The sequence below is a fragment of the Vombatus ursinus genome, unplaced genomic scaffold, assembly GCF_900497805.2.
Source record: "Vombatus ursinus unplaced genomic scaffold, bare-nosed wombat genome assembly UNPS02015175.1, whole genome shotgun sequence".
Classification (NCBI taxonomy): domain Eukaryota; kingdom Metazoa; phylum Chordata; class Mammalia; order Diprotodontia; family Vombatidae; genus Vombatus; species Vombatus ursinus.
In genome coordinates, this window is record NW_020954953.1 from 17,348,339 (window position 1) to 17,364,981 (window position 16,643).

General features: G+C 37.8%; 1 protein-coding gene across 2 annotated transcripts in view; it reads left to right on the forward strand.

The window, feature by feature from the left end:
• Positions 1-16,643, forward strand: part of LOC114031505 (T-lymphoma invasion and metastasis-inducing protein 2-like) — a 288,383-nt gene that overhangs the window by 210,479 nt on the left and 61,261 nt on the right. For both annotated transcript variants that reach the window (XM_027846610.1, XM_027846611.1), the window contains one exon: positions 11,885-11,988. In XM_027846610.1, coding sequence (XP_027702411.1) covers positions 11,885-11,988 — 104 coding nt within the window. The remainder of the gene's footprint in view (positions 1-11,884; positions 11,989-16,643) is intronic.

Below are 16,643 nucleotides of genomic sequence, written 5' to 3' on the forward strand. Positions count from 1 at the left end.
AGCATTTTGTTGGTCTTTTCATTTACATTGCTGTAGTCATTGTGTATAGGAATTTGTATTTTACAACGTGTACACATATAAATAAAAATGTATGTAAATTGAAACATAGACCACCCTGGCCTCCACCTCCTGTAGGCCAGATGTGTTCCATTTTCTCCCTCCTCCAGGATTCTCTGGTATCCTTCAGGGGATCTGGGGTGTCTAGGCTGTGCATCAACAGCTGCTGCTCCCTTCTGATGATGTTCCCTCAATTGTAGGAGGTGGTCCCCTGCACCCTAGTTCCATTAGCACTAATAGTCACATTAGACCTTCTGAAGTAAATATTTCTTTGTAAAATCTAATCACAAATGTGAGAACTCTCTCTCACCATAATCTCTGTCCCCCTTTGCTTTATCTGTTTCTGGGGAGGGGAAAGAGATTAGGTTCCTATCTTAGCTCACTTCCTATAGAGCACAGTCCCCATTCTAAGACCAAAATGCTCCTCATGCTTGAGTCCCAGGCACCCTGGCTTTTCCAGGCTTCTATGCCAGATGGGCTGGCTCTACCGTCCTGCCTGCAATCTTGGCTCCAAGGTCTCCATGGTTCGACCTCCTGTTCTTGTGAGGATCATTTCCAGTACCTGAAACTGAGGACAAACAACACAGAACAGGGAAAAAATGTCTTCCGGCCCATTTCTTGGAGGGGGTGAGGTTGGGATAAAACAGAAGGGACAGGGGAAGGAGAGTCTTTCTCCTCTCAGAGGGTCAGTTCATGGCATCTTTGCTATGGGTAAACTGTGATCTTCACCCTCTGGGCACAGAGAGAGTGTGGAAGAGAGAGTGATAGAAAAGAACATCTGAATAAGGATGATTGGCTCAACCTTGCCAGTTTTAAACACAGAAGCAGTCCATCAAAGGAGACTACCTCCACCCAAGTGGCATGGGACTCAGGTCTCTGTGTTATTTGAACTGGGCATGCTTATACCAGCCCCGGTTATTCATACAAGTTAATTTCAAGAAAGAAATGGACACAACCAAGGTTTTACAAAGGAAGGCATCTGAGCCCTAGGTTGTAGGTGAACGATGAGCTGAACCTTAAAGGAAGCTAGAGATTCTGAGATATAGAGATTCCAGACATGGGCAACCACCTTTTCAAAGATACAGAGAAGGCGAGTTATAATGCCATATGTGGGGAATGGTTAGTGGGATTAATTGATTGGAATTGAGAGTATATGAACGTCTAAGTCATGTGACCAACAGGATGAGGATTAGATATTTTCTCTAATGGCCAAGACCTCTCTAAAACAGAAATTATGCGCCAAAGATAAAGAAATTTCAGCTTTTTTGTGATCTAGGATGCCAGGAACCCCAAAAGAAGTTTAAAAAAAACCCACCTCATGAGCTGATGCCTAACTTAAGCTCACACAGCACTCCTCCTCCTGTTGCTCATCATGCTATAGGCACAAAGCTGTACAAGTAACCCAACCCTCAGGTTTGCAACTCCATGCTCTGGTTCCTACTCCCTTTTCCAAGCTCTAAACTGCAGACATTTGCTGAGGTCTTGATATCCAGCAGTGCTACAGCATTCTGTGCTGCAAGAGATCTCTGTAGAAGATTGGAGGTACCAACCTAAATGACTGGATACTTGTTTGGCCTTGAAGTAGAGCTCAACCTCATACCTGACCCCACACCCCCGATCCAAATGACAGAAATATAGCCGTGCTGCAATAGCACCTGCAGGGCAGCTCTCTGTGCTGCCAGGACGGAGAACTGAGAAACAAAAAGAACAGGTGAAGGTATTGTGTGGGGTGGTATGTGGCACTCCACTAACCCTAAGGAAAAGAGCGCAACATCCTGCTAGGGCCGTATCTGTCTAGCTAAAGTCACTGGAACAGAGACCAAGGCTGGTGAATGGTGAACTGTCCAGTGTAGGAGGAGGTTGAGATACTTTGAGACCCGGCTCCCAGGGAAACTACAATTGTAATGGAGTACTATTGTGCTATAAGAAATGATGAGGGGGTAGACTTCACAAAAACCTGGAAATTGGGGTTAGCTAGGTGGAGCAGTGGATAGAGCACCAGCCCTGAAGTCAGGAGGACCTGAGTTCAGATGCGGTCTCAGACCATACATTTAACACTTACTAGCTGTGTGACTCTGGGCAAGTCACTTAACCCCAATTGCCTAAAAATTAAAAAAAAAAACAAACATACAAACCTGGAAAGACTTACATGAACTGATCCTGAGTGAAATAAACAGAACCAGGAGAACATTGTACAAAGCAACGGCCACACTGTGCAATGACTAACTTTGATAGACTTGGCTCTTCTCAGCAATGCAAGGATCCAAGACAACTCCAGAAGACTCACAATAGAAAATGCTATCCACATCCAGAGAAAGAATTATGAAGTGTGAATGCAGATGGAAGCATACTATTTGCTCTCCTTTTCTTTTGTTGTGTTGTTTTATTGCCTCATTCTCGTGGTTCCTCCTATTAGTACTAGTTGTTCTTTATATCATGACTAATGGGAAAATATGCTTAATATGAATGTATAAGTAGAGCCTATATCAGATTGCACACCGTCTTGGTGGGAGGGAGAGGCAGAAAATCTAAAACTCAAAATCTTATGGAAGTGAATGTTGAAAACTAAAAATAAATCAATTATTTAAAAAAAAGAAACTACAATTGAAAGGGAAGGAGTCAGAAAGTGAGGAATCAGGGAAAGTAAGGCAGGGGCGGGGGGAAGCCTGGAATTGCCAAAGATCTCAAGAGGAAGACAACTCGAAGAACCTTGAGCATAAACAGATAAACCAACATTAATAGCAGAAGGAAATATGGCCTCCAGATCTGGTAAACAAGTTCAGTCATAAAACAAAGGAAAACAATTCAACACTTGAGGAGATACAGGACCCTGTGGAATGTGAGGAGAACATGAAACCACAGCACGCTGTTCCTGAGTAGTTCAAAAGAGAAATGACAATTGTGAGAGCAGAATTTGTGGCCTGCACAGTAGAAATAATTAGCAGAACAGGAAAACCTTGAGTTTATGATGGCAAGTCTCACCAAAGAAGTAAAAAAGAGGATAATTAATTGGGAATGCAAATACACAGAAGTGAAGAACAGTCTAGAAGAGAAACCAAAAGCAATAACATTAACATAACAAAAATAGTCTTTTCAGACACCAAATCCCTGCAAAAAACATCCAGTGCAAGGTCTTTATCCCCCCTTCACAGAACATCTCCCTTCAGCCATAGGAACATTCATCAATGGACTTCCTCCCACCATCAAAACAATACTGCCTCCCTTATAGTTCTCTTTTCAATCCTTCCGCTCCTCTTGACCCAATCCTCGAAATAATGAGTAGGTTCAAAAATAATTAATAATTGTGTATGAAGAGAATATATAAAAGGGAATATGAAATGAGACTGAAGAGAGATGGGCCTAGATTGTGAAAGCTTTAAATGCTGGGCTGAGGGTTTTATGTTTTGTCTTCAATGCAGTAGGGAGGTACTGATGATGTTTGTGTAGGGGGTGTCATGAGCCAATGTTTTATGAGTATCATTTGGGCAGCTGGGTTGAGGATGGACAGGAAGCTCAAGTAGTTAGACCAACTGGGAGATTGTTGCAGTAGTGTAGAGCTTAGACTAGGCAAAAGATGAGGGTCTGAACTAGATATAAGGCTGTGTGAGGGGAAAGAAGGGAAAAAGAGAGGCAAGACATTGTAGGGGTAAGACTGAAAATACTTGGGAACCTATTTTATCAGAGGAATGGGTGATTGGAAGAGTAGTAGTGTCTTTGTACCACTGAATAATAACTTTAGCAAGTAAATGAATTTGGGAGCAACATGAAATTCTTATTTTTCTGGCATTCTTGTATTTCTCTACCTCATAACAATGAACTGTTCAGGTTATTGCCTTTGCTTTTCTTTCACCATCATGTGGATGATAAAATTTTAAGATCACCTAAATCTGCATACTCATTAACTCTATGGATGTCAATCAGAACAGCATTTGAGCTGTCAGTCTTTCTGTTTACTTGTTACATGATTGGCTCATCTCCTTTCCTAGTCACGTATATCCTTGATATTTTTTGAGCTACTTCTGATACCCAAATCAGTATTTTTTAATATGTTACAGAAAGTACATTAAGCTTGCCTTATAGCCCACTGACTTTTAAAGCATCAAAATGTCGATTTCTTTCTTACTAATACAGATGTAATTGTTATCATAGTTATTATATATCTATGTTGTTAAAAGATCAGTGTTGTGGCACTTTAAAAATTATGGGTTATAAGGTGAAGCACTTTTAAAAAGTTTTGCAAAACACTTATGACTTTGACAGTATAATTATTACTATTTCCATTTAATTTGTTTTTAAAAACCTTTTCTTTTTATATCATTATCACTTCTGCATTTTCCTCATTTTAAAAATGATGAACTTGGGGCTCTGAGAGACTGACTTCCCCATGAGCACACAGTTAGTAAGTGATTGAGGTAAGATTCAACCTGGGCCCCCGTGCCTCCAAGATCAACATCATCTCCACGATGCCAATCTTCTCGTTTTAGAACTGATCAGTCCTTGAATTTGAAAAAAACCTTGGTCACCAAAAGTATATTTGCTTACTTATCTAACAGCTCATCTGCAAACTCTCTGACATAATTTACTCAAATAATATCAGGCTTAGGAAAAGTATTTTCTCTGGAATTTATGGGCATATTAACATTCTGTTTCACTGAACAGTGATGAGTAATAATTGCTAGTATGAGACAGCTAACTTACGTGATTTAAGAGAAGTATATAAAAGCATTGAGGATTTTGTAATAAACACATGAATGGAAGTTTAGAAAAATGTGATTAAATGAAAAATACTATAAATATGTAGATTTTAAACATGAACTTTGGGAAATACATGATTTAAAGCTTGTCAGTACAACTTTACTCCGTATGCTGTGCTCATTATGATGAATTATAGATTTGGAGAATTAATTGGTAATTTTTGGTGTGTGCAGAACAAGGAATGTAGGATTGCAATGAAAAATTTAAATTTTGCCTATTTGGAATCTCATCTGTTTAAATGTTCAGATTGCATGTATCGGGACACTATCTTCCCTTTGTGTTCTTTGCCTTTTAAAGATAATTACAGAAAAGGAATAAATTCAAATTTCTCATTTATGAGATTATTTTACTGTTGCTTCGATTAAATAGTGGATAGAGCACTAGACTTGGAGTTAGGAAGACCTGAATTCAAATCCTAGCTCAGACATTTATTAGCCCTGTGACTCTGCAAGTCACTTAACCTTCCTCAGCTCCAGTTTCTTCATCCATAATAAGAGGATAATAATTTCACAGAGTTGTTCTGAGAATCAAATGAGATAACCTGTGTAGAGTGCTTTGCAAACCTTCAAGGCCTATAAAAATAAATACTCCGTTTTTTTTTGTTATTATTGCTTTGACACTTCCTTATGTTTGATGATAGTTATAAAAAAAACTATTAAATATCAGATTCACAATTCTAATGCCACAATGTATTATGCTTCTGCAAACATAATTAAATCATTTATTATTCACATAACTTCTTTGATTGCTATTTTAAAAATTCAAACCTTCGTAGATTATCTCTTTCTACTTACTATCTGTGGTGGTGGTGGTGGGATGGACTACTGACTTATTAATTAAAAGATTTTTGATCTTGTGATAAAAATTCTTTTCAAATATAATGAATGCATAATCTGCCAGTCCAAATGTATTATTTTAAAGTATCCATAATTAAGGTTTCTATTTGTTCTCTCAATGTAATAATTTATGTTTAAGTTCAATTACCTGTTTACTCCTTAGATATGAAAAGTTTGATTAACAGACAACTACAATTCTCTTTTCTTCATCCCTCCCTAAATAAAACTCCATATATCCATAAGAAAAATTTAAAGATGAATCTTTTTCTCAAAATGAATTGATTTGTATCAGAAGTTGTGAACACACCTCATCTGAAGCCTTTACAGTCATAGGGCTAATAAATTGGATGAATAATCCTCCTGAGTTTTTGTCACTTCCTATACTGTTTTGGGTTGCAGCCCAAGTCCTTTTATAACTTCTGTTGCTGTGTATTCAAGCATTCTCCCTCAGAAACATTTCTTTGGTTTGAGTTGTGGGTCCTTGTTTGCTAGTTGCCAGATGCTTATCTGGACCTTTGGTGGAGGTACTAAGGGTTGCTATACAGGAACCTCTTCCTCCCCTAAGCCCCACAACCAGTTTTCATAATATTAAAATTTTAGAACTTGAAAGAACCTCAGATGTCATAAATGTTACTTCGGATGGCTAGAATCCCTTCTCAGCCATCTAAGGTAGCCATCTGTGGAATGATAATGATAATAACAGTAGGAACAATAACTTATCTTTTTACAGTGCTTGATACATAAAGTACTTTATATTTTTCGATTTAATCATCATAATAACTTTGTGTGACAAGTTAGAGATTGAATGATCAGATGATCCCCATTTGATTGGTGAGAAAAAATTGGCCCAAAGATGTAAAATGACTTGCTCAAAATTATAGGATTGGTAATTTATAAGAGCTTAGGTTCAAACTCAGGCTGATTTGATTCCAAATTGAATGTTCTCCACACCCAGCATATCTCTAGCTATTTTCCTCCTCTTTTTCTTTATCATCTGAGTCCCCAGGGAGGAGGCAGTTAAGGGGGATTGGGGTTATGGAATGACCAGGAATAGTTAAGTATCCGCAGCAGCTGTGTCACATTCCCAGTTCTTTTAGCTGCATGCTTAAAGGTGGCTTACTGCCAAGGAAATAATGTCAAGTAAAAGCAGGGTTAGGGGTGTGAATGACGACTGATTGACAAGAGATCCAGGCCCATGCTCCAGTCTGCCTGTCATCTCACAGCTTCTCCTAGTACTCATTTCCAAAGAACACTCCTAAGCATATCCAAACCAGATACCTTGATGTGGAAAAGTGTTTGTTTTTTCATCCTTGGATGAGAATCCCACACTCTTTCCTATTAACTGTGTAAGATTTAATTCGGCAATGTATATTTTGAATTCAGATTATGCGCAGTGTGGGCGAGGCACTTTTTGCAATTCCTGACGTTTCTATTTTTAAGTTTGTATCCTTGGTGTAACTTTAACATGGATTTTTTACCCTTTAATTGTAACAGATTCGAGGTTGCCAGCTTACTTGGCTGACAGTGGTGCATCGATGTGATTAAGACATGCTGACTTTCGGAGAAGCAGCAGAATTACTACTTTCCCTCTACGTTTCTTCCACCTCATGATTGTTAGTTTCAGCCCTATTTTCCCCAAGTTGTCAGCCAAAATGGTTGTTCGCTGCCAGTGAATGTTAAGGACAATTACGTAAGCCCTAAGTGGAAGATTACTGTCTTACCCCTGGTGGTCCTGGGGTCCTAGGTGAAGAGGAAAGGGAATACATGTAATGGGCTTAAGACTATAGCGTGGGCAGTGCTCCTGCTTTCACTGCTCTGCTAAAATGGGTGTAGATCTGTCTTTTCTCTGCCAGGTCTCATCTAGAGGATCTGCTTTACATTGGTCATATGGGGAAAAAAAGGTATGTGGAGAGGGAAGCTCTGTTCACCAGATAGAAATAGATCCGTCACCTGCCCTGAATTCTTAATTTTTTTTAGTAGATTTGTGTTGAATATATAAAATTCTAACCTTTCTAAAAAGAAGAAAGGATGGGGACAATGTGTTAACACCACTGTCTACCCTGTGGAAGAAGGAAAAGGTGTTGTCAAACACTTAATGATTTAACAGTTTCAGAGTGGAGGGTGCACGTGGCATGACAAAATAGAAACACGTGAAACTAGTTAAATAATAATGTAGCATATGAGTTAAGGACAGTAATTACTGATGCAGAAAATAAATGACATAGGAACTTGAAAAGTGAGCTTTCTGTGGTCAGAAGTAATCAGGGAAGGCTTTATGGAGGAAGTAGGGCTCGAGAATAACAATCTCTTCTCATCCTATGTACTTAGGAAAGAGACAGGGACCGGATGTGTGATTTCATTGACATTGGGAATTCCCAAGTGAGAAAACTCCCTCCCAGGGGTGGGGAACCTGTGGCCTCGAAGCCACATGTAGCCCTTTAGGTCCTCAAGTGCAGCCCTCAATCAAAGGGTCACACTTGAAGACCTAGAGGGCTACATGTGGCCATGAGGCCACAGGTTCTCCACCTGTGCCTAGGCCAATGCCAGTCAACACTTTAGTTGCAAATTACAGTCTTAGAGTTACCTAGAGCACAGAGGTGAAGGCATTTGTCCAGGGTCACACAGCCAGGATGTATCAAAAGTGATACATGAACCCAGGTTATTCAGTCTTTGAGATTAGCTCTCTGTCCTACAACTGTCTCTCCATTCACCAGAATTCTTTTAAAAAATATACATAGGCCTTCATCATTCCAAACTTTCTGTCTGTCTGTCTGTTATGAAGAACAGCCTCAGTGTAGAGAGATTTATCATCAGGTTGTCTGCAGGATGATGATGATGATGTTGATGAAGAAGATGACAAAAGACCATCTATTTCATTAGAATAATTTTATTTGCATTAGTGGTGGGAATACAAAATACTGGAAATATTAAGGTGTGTACTGAAAGGAATAACTTTACCTCTATGGGCCTTAATTTCTCATTTGTAAAATAAGTGTGTTAAACTAGATGACTTAAAAAGACTCTTCCAGTTTTCAATCTATGATGCTATGAATCAATTACTTAGTATACTTATTTGTTGCTAATAGTGATCACAGAACGGATGCCAAAAACATGTGGAAATCTTGGTGGAATTAGCATCTTTGAACATTTTTCTTCCACTGAGTATTGTTGGAGTGAAGTAAATGTTTATCAGTATTGATACAAAGTTATTTCCTAATAAATTCTGTAGCATTACACCAATAAGAGAATGGGTTCATAAGATCTGAAATGAGTTTTCTGGCTGGGAAATTAGGGAGCATTGACTCGCTTGAGCCAGCTGTTTCTCATGACGTGGGCAGAATGCAAAAGTGCTGCTATAGATAGGCTTGGTGGAACCCAGGACAGGATATCAATTTGATGCTTGTTTAAAACAGCTTTGTAAATAAATATTATAATTTTACCACCCTCTGCTTTTTTTTTTTACTAGCCTGCCTTCATTCCAGAAACTGTACACATAAAACAATGGAAGCTATATTTTAGAAGGTTGGTTGGTGTCCCAGAGCCTACCAGACTGTCTCCTGTTTTTATCCACTTAATATCCAAGTAGTTCAAGGTGGCTCTAGTGCTTCTGAGAACACTAGCCTTGTTTTGTAGGGTTATACGAAATATAACGACTCCTAAGGTTGTAGCCAGGGTAGTCCTTTTAGAGCATGCTTGGGAATTCCCTTGAGAGTCTTAAGTCATGGACTGTAAGATGGGAGATATTTCCCTGTTGTATAGATCCCTTTTTACCCCCATGCCCTCCCTTTTTACCCTGGAAATTTCATGCTGTTTTCTCAGAACAAAGAGAAGGTTCATCTCTTTGGGACAAAAATTGGATGCACTGCATCCCTTTGGTCCATACCTAGCCATGTTCCTACCTTTGGAAAGGTTTCGGGATTTGGGGCAGGCATTTTGTGGGAGAGCTCGGTACCAACTGCAGACTGGCCATGTGCAGAGAGCTCCTGCTAAGGACGTTCCTCTGCCAATGCAAACCTGTACCTTCTCTGGCACTTATAGTCTTGGAGAGTTTCCTAGAGCAACTTCACTGAGAAATGGAATGTGTTATCCATGGTCACAAAGCCATATGTGTCAGAGGAGGGATTTGAACCCAGGTCTTCCTGATTCTTAGGCCAGCTCTCTAGTCACTATTTTATGTTGTCTTTCTGAATCCTGAAAGGTGGGGAAAAACTGAAGCAAGAATATTGATTGAACACTATTGATTGAGAAATGCAAATCAAAACAACTCTGAGGTACCACATCACACCTGTCAGATTGGCCAACATGACAAAAACAGAGAAATGATAAATGTTGTAGAAAATGGGGGAGAATTGGAACACTATTGCATTGCTGGTGGAGTTGTGAAATGATCCTACCATTTTGGAGAGCAATTTGGAACTATGCACAAAGGGCTATAAAAATACACATATCTTTTGACCCAGCAATAGCACTTCTAGGGCTATATCTCAAAGAGATCATGCAAATGGGAAAAGGACCCACATGTACAAAAATATTTATAGCAGCTCTTTTTGTGGTGGCAAAGAATTCGAAATTGAGGGGATACCCATCAATTGGGGAATGGCTGAACAAGTTGTGGTATATGAATGTAATGGAATACTATTGTGCTATAAGAAATGATGAACAGGCTGACTTCAGAAAAACCTGGAAAGACTTGTATGGTCTGATGCTGAGTGAAGTGAGCAGAACCCAGACAATGTTGAATACAGTAACAGCCACGTTGTGTGATGACTAAGGTTGATAGACTTATCCCTTCTCAGCAATACAAAGATCTAAGACATCTCCAAAGGCCTTACGATGGAAAATGCTATCCAAAAAGAAGAAAGATCTATGGAGTTTGAATGCAGATCGAAGCATACTATTTGCTATTTTTTTTTCTTCTGTTGTGTTTTGTTTCCTCTTTCTGGTGGTTCCTCCTATTGGTTCTAATTCTTACTTACAACATCACTGATGTGAAAATATGTTTAATAGGAATGTATATGTATAGCCTGTATCAGATTGCACACTGTCTTGGGGAGGGAGAAAAATTTAAAACTCAAAAGCTTAGGAAGTGATTTTTGAAAACGAATTTTGATTGATGACTACATCACCTCCAGTACTTAACTGTATGGTTGAGTTGATGCATAACATTAACATTTCATGATTAAGTTACCCAAAAAAAACCCCCACCATGTCATGTGTCCGTCTTCCTATTCCTGGGTTCTGTAAACCTCAAAGGACTTTCGTCTCTAGCTTTGAGTATCTTGCCCCCATGCCTCCATGGTACTTGGTTGATCCTGTACCAGTTCCTACAGCCAGGATACTTATGTCCAACCCAGCTGCTCAGCCATATAGGTGCATGATTTATGATCTGTGGTTTTAGCAGAAATAATTTGGCAGCTTTTCCTTTGAGGGGGCAGGTTGTTGTAGGTGGGAAAAGTTAGGAGGAAAACCTTTTCTGTTTTTTCTAAAAGAAAATTTTATTTCCAGTGGTTTAGGGAGTTGCAAATTTAAAAAATAATGGAAGGAGGTGGTAAGAATGGGGTGATGTGTGTAGTTGTAGGCTGGAAACAGCTCCACGTAATCTTGTGTGTGTCAATTTCCACATTGGAAGTTAGAGAAAGAGATTTTAATGCATTTTTAACTTTTAACTGCAAATCAAATTGACTTTAGCCTTTGGTAATTTTGTAAAAATTAAATTCCACCTGTGAATGGGCAAAGTCTGTTTTGTTGGGAGAAATTGCCATGTGGTATCAGGTTTGCATCAAGCTTTTTGGATATTTGTCTTTAGTCAGTGAAACGAGGTAAGGAAAGTACATTATGACACTGCCTATAGTTTGATTTAAGACTCATTCAGGGTGTCTAAAATTATATCAAGAACCCAAAGGAAAGAATAAGGAGGCATTTTAAATGTCATTTCAATTGGTGTTTTTAATTGGTAATGCAAATGATGCTAGATAGAAGACATAAGATGATAGAAACAGGGTAGTGGATGTTGTGTTAGCAAAAGCTGAGATGGGGTTTGGAGAAGAGGGTAGTGTATTCGCCTACTTTACTGTTATTAACAACTTGAGCCTGCATGTTAAAAAAAAGATCAATCCACATAAACTCCAACTGATTTGTCTTCCTCCTTTTTCCTTATGTAGCCCTTTAAACTTGCCATGTACTTTTACCAGAAAATGACCATGCTAAGTATTTGTGTTTGTTGTTTTCAAATCCAGACTTCAGCAATGTTCCTGATGTTACAGCTGGTTTGAAAAGAAGCCAAACCGATGGTACCTTGGACCAAGTTCCCCACAGGGAGAAAACCGAACATACGTTCAGGGTAAGATATCAAAATGTCTTATACTGACAGGAAAGAAAATGCCAGACTCGGGCTAAATTTAACTTTTAGCTTTGCCTGAATAAGGGCAAAAATGAGAGCCTTCTATATGTTGATTATTTGCTTTATTGATTTTGTCTAATGAATGAAATGGCATTTTTATAGTTGAGGAACAACTAGGATCCTCATTAACCTCATCTGTTCATTGTCTTTCACCTCTGTTCCTTCACTTCTAGCATAAATGAGCTGGTAAGATTAGCATTAAGGTAGAAACATATATATATATATATATAAAAATACATATATATACACATATATACATATATACATATATACATACATATATATAAATTTTATTCCTTCCTTCCATAGAGAAATGAAAAGACAGACACCATCACCTCTGTTTAGGGGTCAATTCTCATGATTTCAGACTATTGGGGAAAGTTTGAAGATACGTGTCTGCTTCAGTTGGTGACATCCAATGCAACAACTTTAGCATGACAGAATCAGAGGTTAGGGCTGCCATTCCCTTTCCCATTACCCTCCTTTTGCCTGGTCCTTCTTTCCCCTACTAAATTTGAGTCTGGCCAAAAGATGAATATTTAAATGCCCTGATTGCTGATGTTCTGGCATTGACCTCTGTGCTGTTCACCTTTCACAGGAATCTGATTCTTTTAAACAGTAGTCCTATTAGTTTTTTAGTCTCTACTACTATGTTCTTACCCTTAAGAATATCCTATCTAGAGTAGACTCAATATTGAAATGGATTTTTACCTTTTTTCAAAAGTAAAGCTTCTAGAGCTTATGGCACAGAATCCTAGGCTTTATAACAGACAAATCAGTTGGGTTTTTATGGATTAATCTTTTTATTAAAAAAATCGACAATTACAAGTATAAAATTGAGTTAAATATTGGAAGTAAGTGGCGTGTGTTTGTGTGTATGTATGTGTTAGTGACTTCTTTCATTTTGTGACCTGGTTGAGTTGTACTTTTCTGTTTGCACAAAGGGAATATTAATTTTTTTTCTTCAAATCTTATTTTATTTTAGGATTCATTATAATAAATATGTGAAAGTTTGAGATTTTGAAGCAGTTTTGAAATAGACTATTTAATAGTACCATGCCAATCAAAACATTTTAGAAAGGGGTTATTAGGCCCTATGTAGCTAGATATTTAGGAAAGAATAAAAATAATGGTTCTTTTTAACTTTGGGGCTATCAGAGCTTTTCATTGGCAAAATTGCTAAAAGTAGTAATTTCATGTTAAGAATGTGCTGGTAAGTTATTTGAATCCTCATGACCTCTTCTACCTATGCAGCACTTAAATTTTTGAGGAACAATTGGCTGATTAATATAGATAGTACTTCCTTAGAATTTCTTTTAAAACGTTTCCATTTTCACTATTATGCAAGTTCTGAAATTGGTTCACAGAAATAGTATTAAAGGACCCTGGGGAAAGTGATGGGAGAAGTGTTGAACCCTACAAGTATTGATAGTGATCAGGATTTATACTGAATGGAGGAGAAAATACCCATTTTGATGGGCTCACAGGGAGAAATGTTTATAATTTTACTATTCTTCTTAATAGTTTTTTTAAAAGTGATACTAACTCAAAAACATAAAAACAGTGAGTACGTATTTTTAAAAAGATGTTAATTTGGAAAGTGTTATCATATATACCCAAATATGTCCTTAAAGAAGAATATCCAACCTTGGAGTCAGAAGACCTGGGTTAAAGATTCAGCTCTTGATCCAGGATAACCTGGGGATAGATGCTTACCTATCTCATAGTAGTTTCCTTATCTATAAAATGGAAATAAAGATAGATGTACCGCCCACCTCACTGGTGGTGGTTGAAAGTACTTTGTAAATCTTAAAGCACTATATAGTTGTGGGTAGGTAGTCTTAGTGCAAATAGATGAGGTCTAAAATCAGAGCCTGGAGCTTCCAACTCAGAATGGAAAAGACATTTATTTGCAAGGTTTTCCTTCGTGCTTCCACTTTTCTTCTCTAGTGTGAATAATTTCTTATCTGATTAGAGTCTAGTTAAATGTGGTCTATTTTGTTAGATTTCACAAACAAGTACTCTAGACATCAGAAACAGGAATAATTTCACTTGGAAATTAAATACAGTTTGATTTGATGAAACGCAGCTGTAACTGGGGCTTTTGACAGCCCCACAATTTCTGCCAATGATTCATAATTGATTGCCTTCTTTCTCCTCAAGGTACCTATTAATGTCACTGCTTTTTGTATGACCCTGTCAGCATCTCCAGCATGTGTGGGATTTAAAAAAAATTGTTAACAATTTACATATAATGTAATAGTTTGGAGTTTGAAAAAGAATAAGCAATCACTTTTTTTTTTTTGGTTGGGGGGAGGTTGAGTAAGTGGAAGACTTTCCTCACTTATTTTGGGAATATAATGTGTTAAATAGTTAAGAGATGTATAGGGACCAAAATAGTTCTTGTTTTTAGCTTTCTACTAGTTTTTTAAGGCAACCCTGAAGACAGAACCCTTCTGTGATTCCTGTGTGTACTTATGTTCTATAAGTTGGTGTATTTCTGTAGATGGGCATCAGAGCCCAAGTTGCAAATTCAGAAGGATGGGGGTGAACCTACTCTGGAATCACTGCTCCTGCTTTGCGAAGACAAGATTGGTGGCGCTAGGAGGTCCTTGTGATTGTAACTTGGGAGAACAGACAGTTTGGGATTATTTCATTGCACAGGGATGAGAGCAAGCAAGAAAGTGTGTGTTACTCATTTCCCAACAGACTCCGGTAGATGTAATCACTTTGTTCTTTGGGAGCAGATTTCTTTGAACTTTTCCATTGTATCCAGCATGTGAGTAAACAAAAGCTTTGATTCTAATGGGTATGGAATGGATATAGAAAATGTAAGCAGGTTTGCATGATTTATTTTGTCTTTTTTAAAAATTTGATTTTGTTCTAAAAACTTTGTAGGCTTACTATTCAAATGAAAATATATGCCTTTTCATTGGAGAGAGAGGGGGTTTATTGATGTATTTTCATTTGTGAATAAGGAAACTCAGGATGTTATAGTACAACTAGTACCCCCACCATCAACTTTTCTTTCTGGGGAGGGGGGAGTTTATCCAAGATTGCACTGATTTAAAATAATTTTGGAGCTTATTTGGTAATTTTGCATCATGAAAACAACAGGAACATTCACGCATATTAAATTTCAGAAAAAGAAGCCTATTTTTATACTCAGTAACACATACGAGGATGTAAAAAAAGAATTCAAACAGAATGTAATCTTGGGCTTCGTTAAATTTCAACAGAGTTCAGTGCATACCTTGCAACGTGCTTACCACTGCAAAACAAAATCAACACAAATGAAACCTCCCTTTTCCTTGGGCATAAGCAGGTTTTATACTTTGATAATTTCCAATTCAGTAATTCTTCAGCATTTTATGTAATTGCCTCGTGGAGCCATGGCAGTGGTTATTTTTGCAGTTGGTAGGCGTTCTGTTGATGGAACAGAAAGCATTGAAAAATCTGGTAATGCAGTATGACAACTGTTTGTTGTGCTCCTTGCAGTTTAATCATGTTTGAGATATAGATTGTCCTGTTTGTTAAAGACAGAAAAATTGACACGTACTCAGGCTTAGGCTTTTGTTTGGTACACTGCACAAATATAACCTGTATCTGAAATTTAATTACTACTATTTACTTAGGTTCCATTTGGGTTTTCCACACGAACTGCTGTTAAGATATCTTTTAAATAAAATAATAAATCAAAGAAAATGAAATAAAAAGGGAAAAAATTAATAAAGATTATCCCCCTCCCTAGCCCTCAAAACACATTGAAATCTTAATTTTATTGGTTTCAGTGTCTACTATTGTATCAAAGATATTGTTTGTGAAGTATTTTTGTTAAGATTTAAAATAATACGTAATTTAACCATGGACAGGACTCTTTGAACATGGCTGCTTTCCTGCAAGCCAATGCAGTCTCTATTCCTTTTAATTTTATTCCCTTTTTCCTCTCCCCACCCCCTTTTACCCATAGCCATTTCTGAATCCCCCTTTTCTGTTGCATCTAAAGTATTTGAATGAATAAATTGTCAACAACCTTCAGGCATAGCTACCACCCACTAAAACACCCCTTTCTAGCATGACTTTATCCAGTAAAGGAAACCTGCTTGCTGACTACCTTTCATATTAATTTAGACTTCATTATGAATTGCCTTTTGTTATACTGATAAGTGTGTCCCTGTTGTACTTAGGCACTGAGGGACAAAGGAGTTTGTTTTTCTTTATGGGAAAGATGTAGTTCCTTTCTCTACCCTCAGCTGCCTAATGCCCTCTGGAGCTAATTATTTGCAAAGCCAGGTGCAGAAAATAGTGAATAGTAAAAAAAAAAAAAAAAAAGAAAAGAAAAAAAAAGAAAAACCTAATGTGTAATGTCTCAAGGGATTAAGGTGAATTCTACATATTTCAACTGCATGACAGTGTTGACATTAATTTCTACTGGTCTGTTCCACTAGGTTTGAAGCACGGAGTATTTTGAAGTAGGGCGCCTTAAGAACTGGGTCTTTTGTGTCCTTTGCCATCTGAGCTAAGATAGTCAGCTGATCTCTTGTTGGTAGTGCTCGGTGCAGTGAGTTTATATGATTTTTACAAAGCAAGTTAAA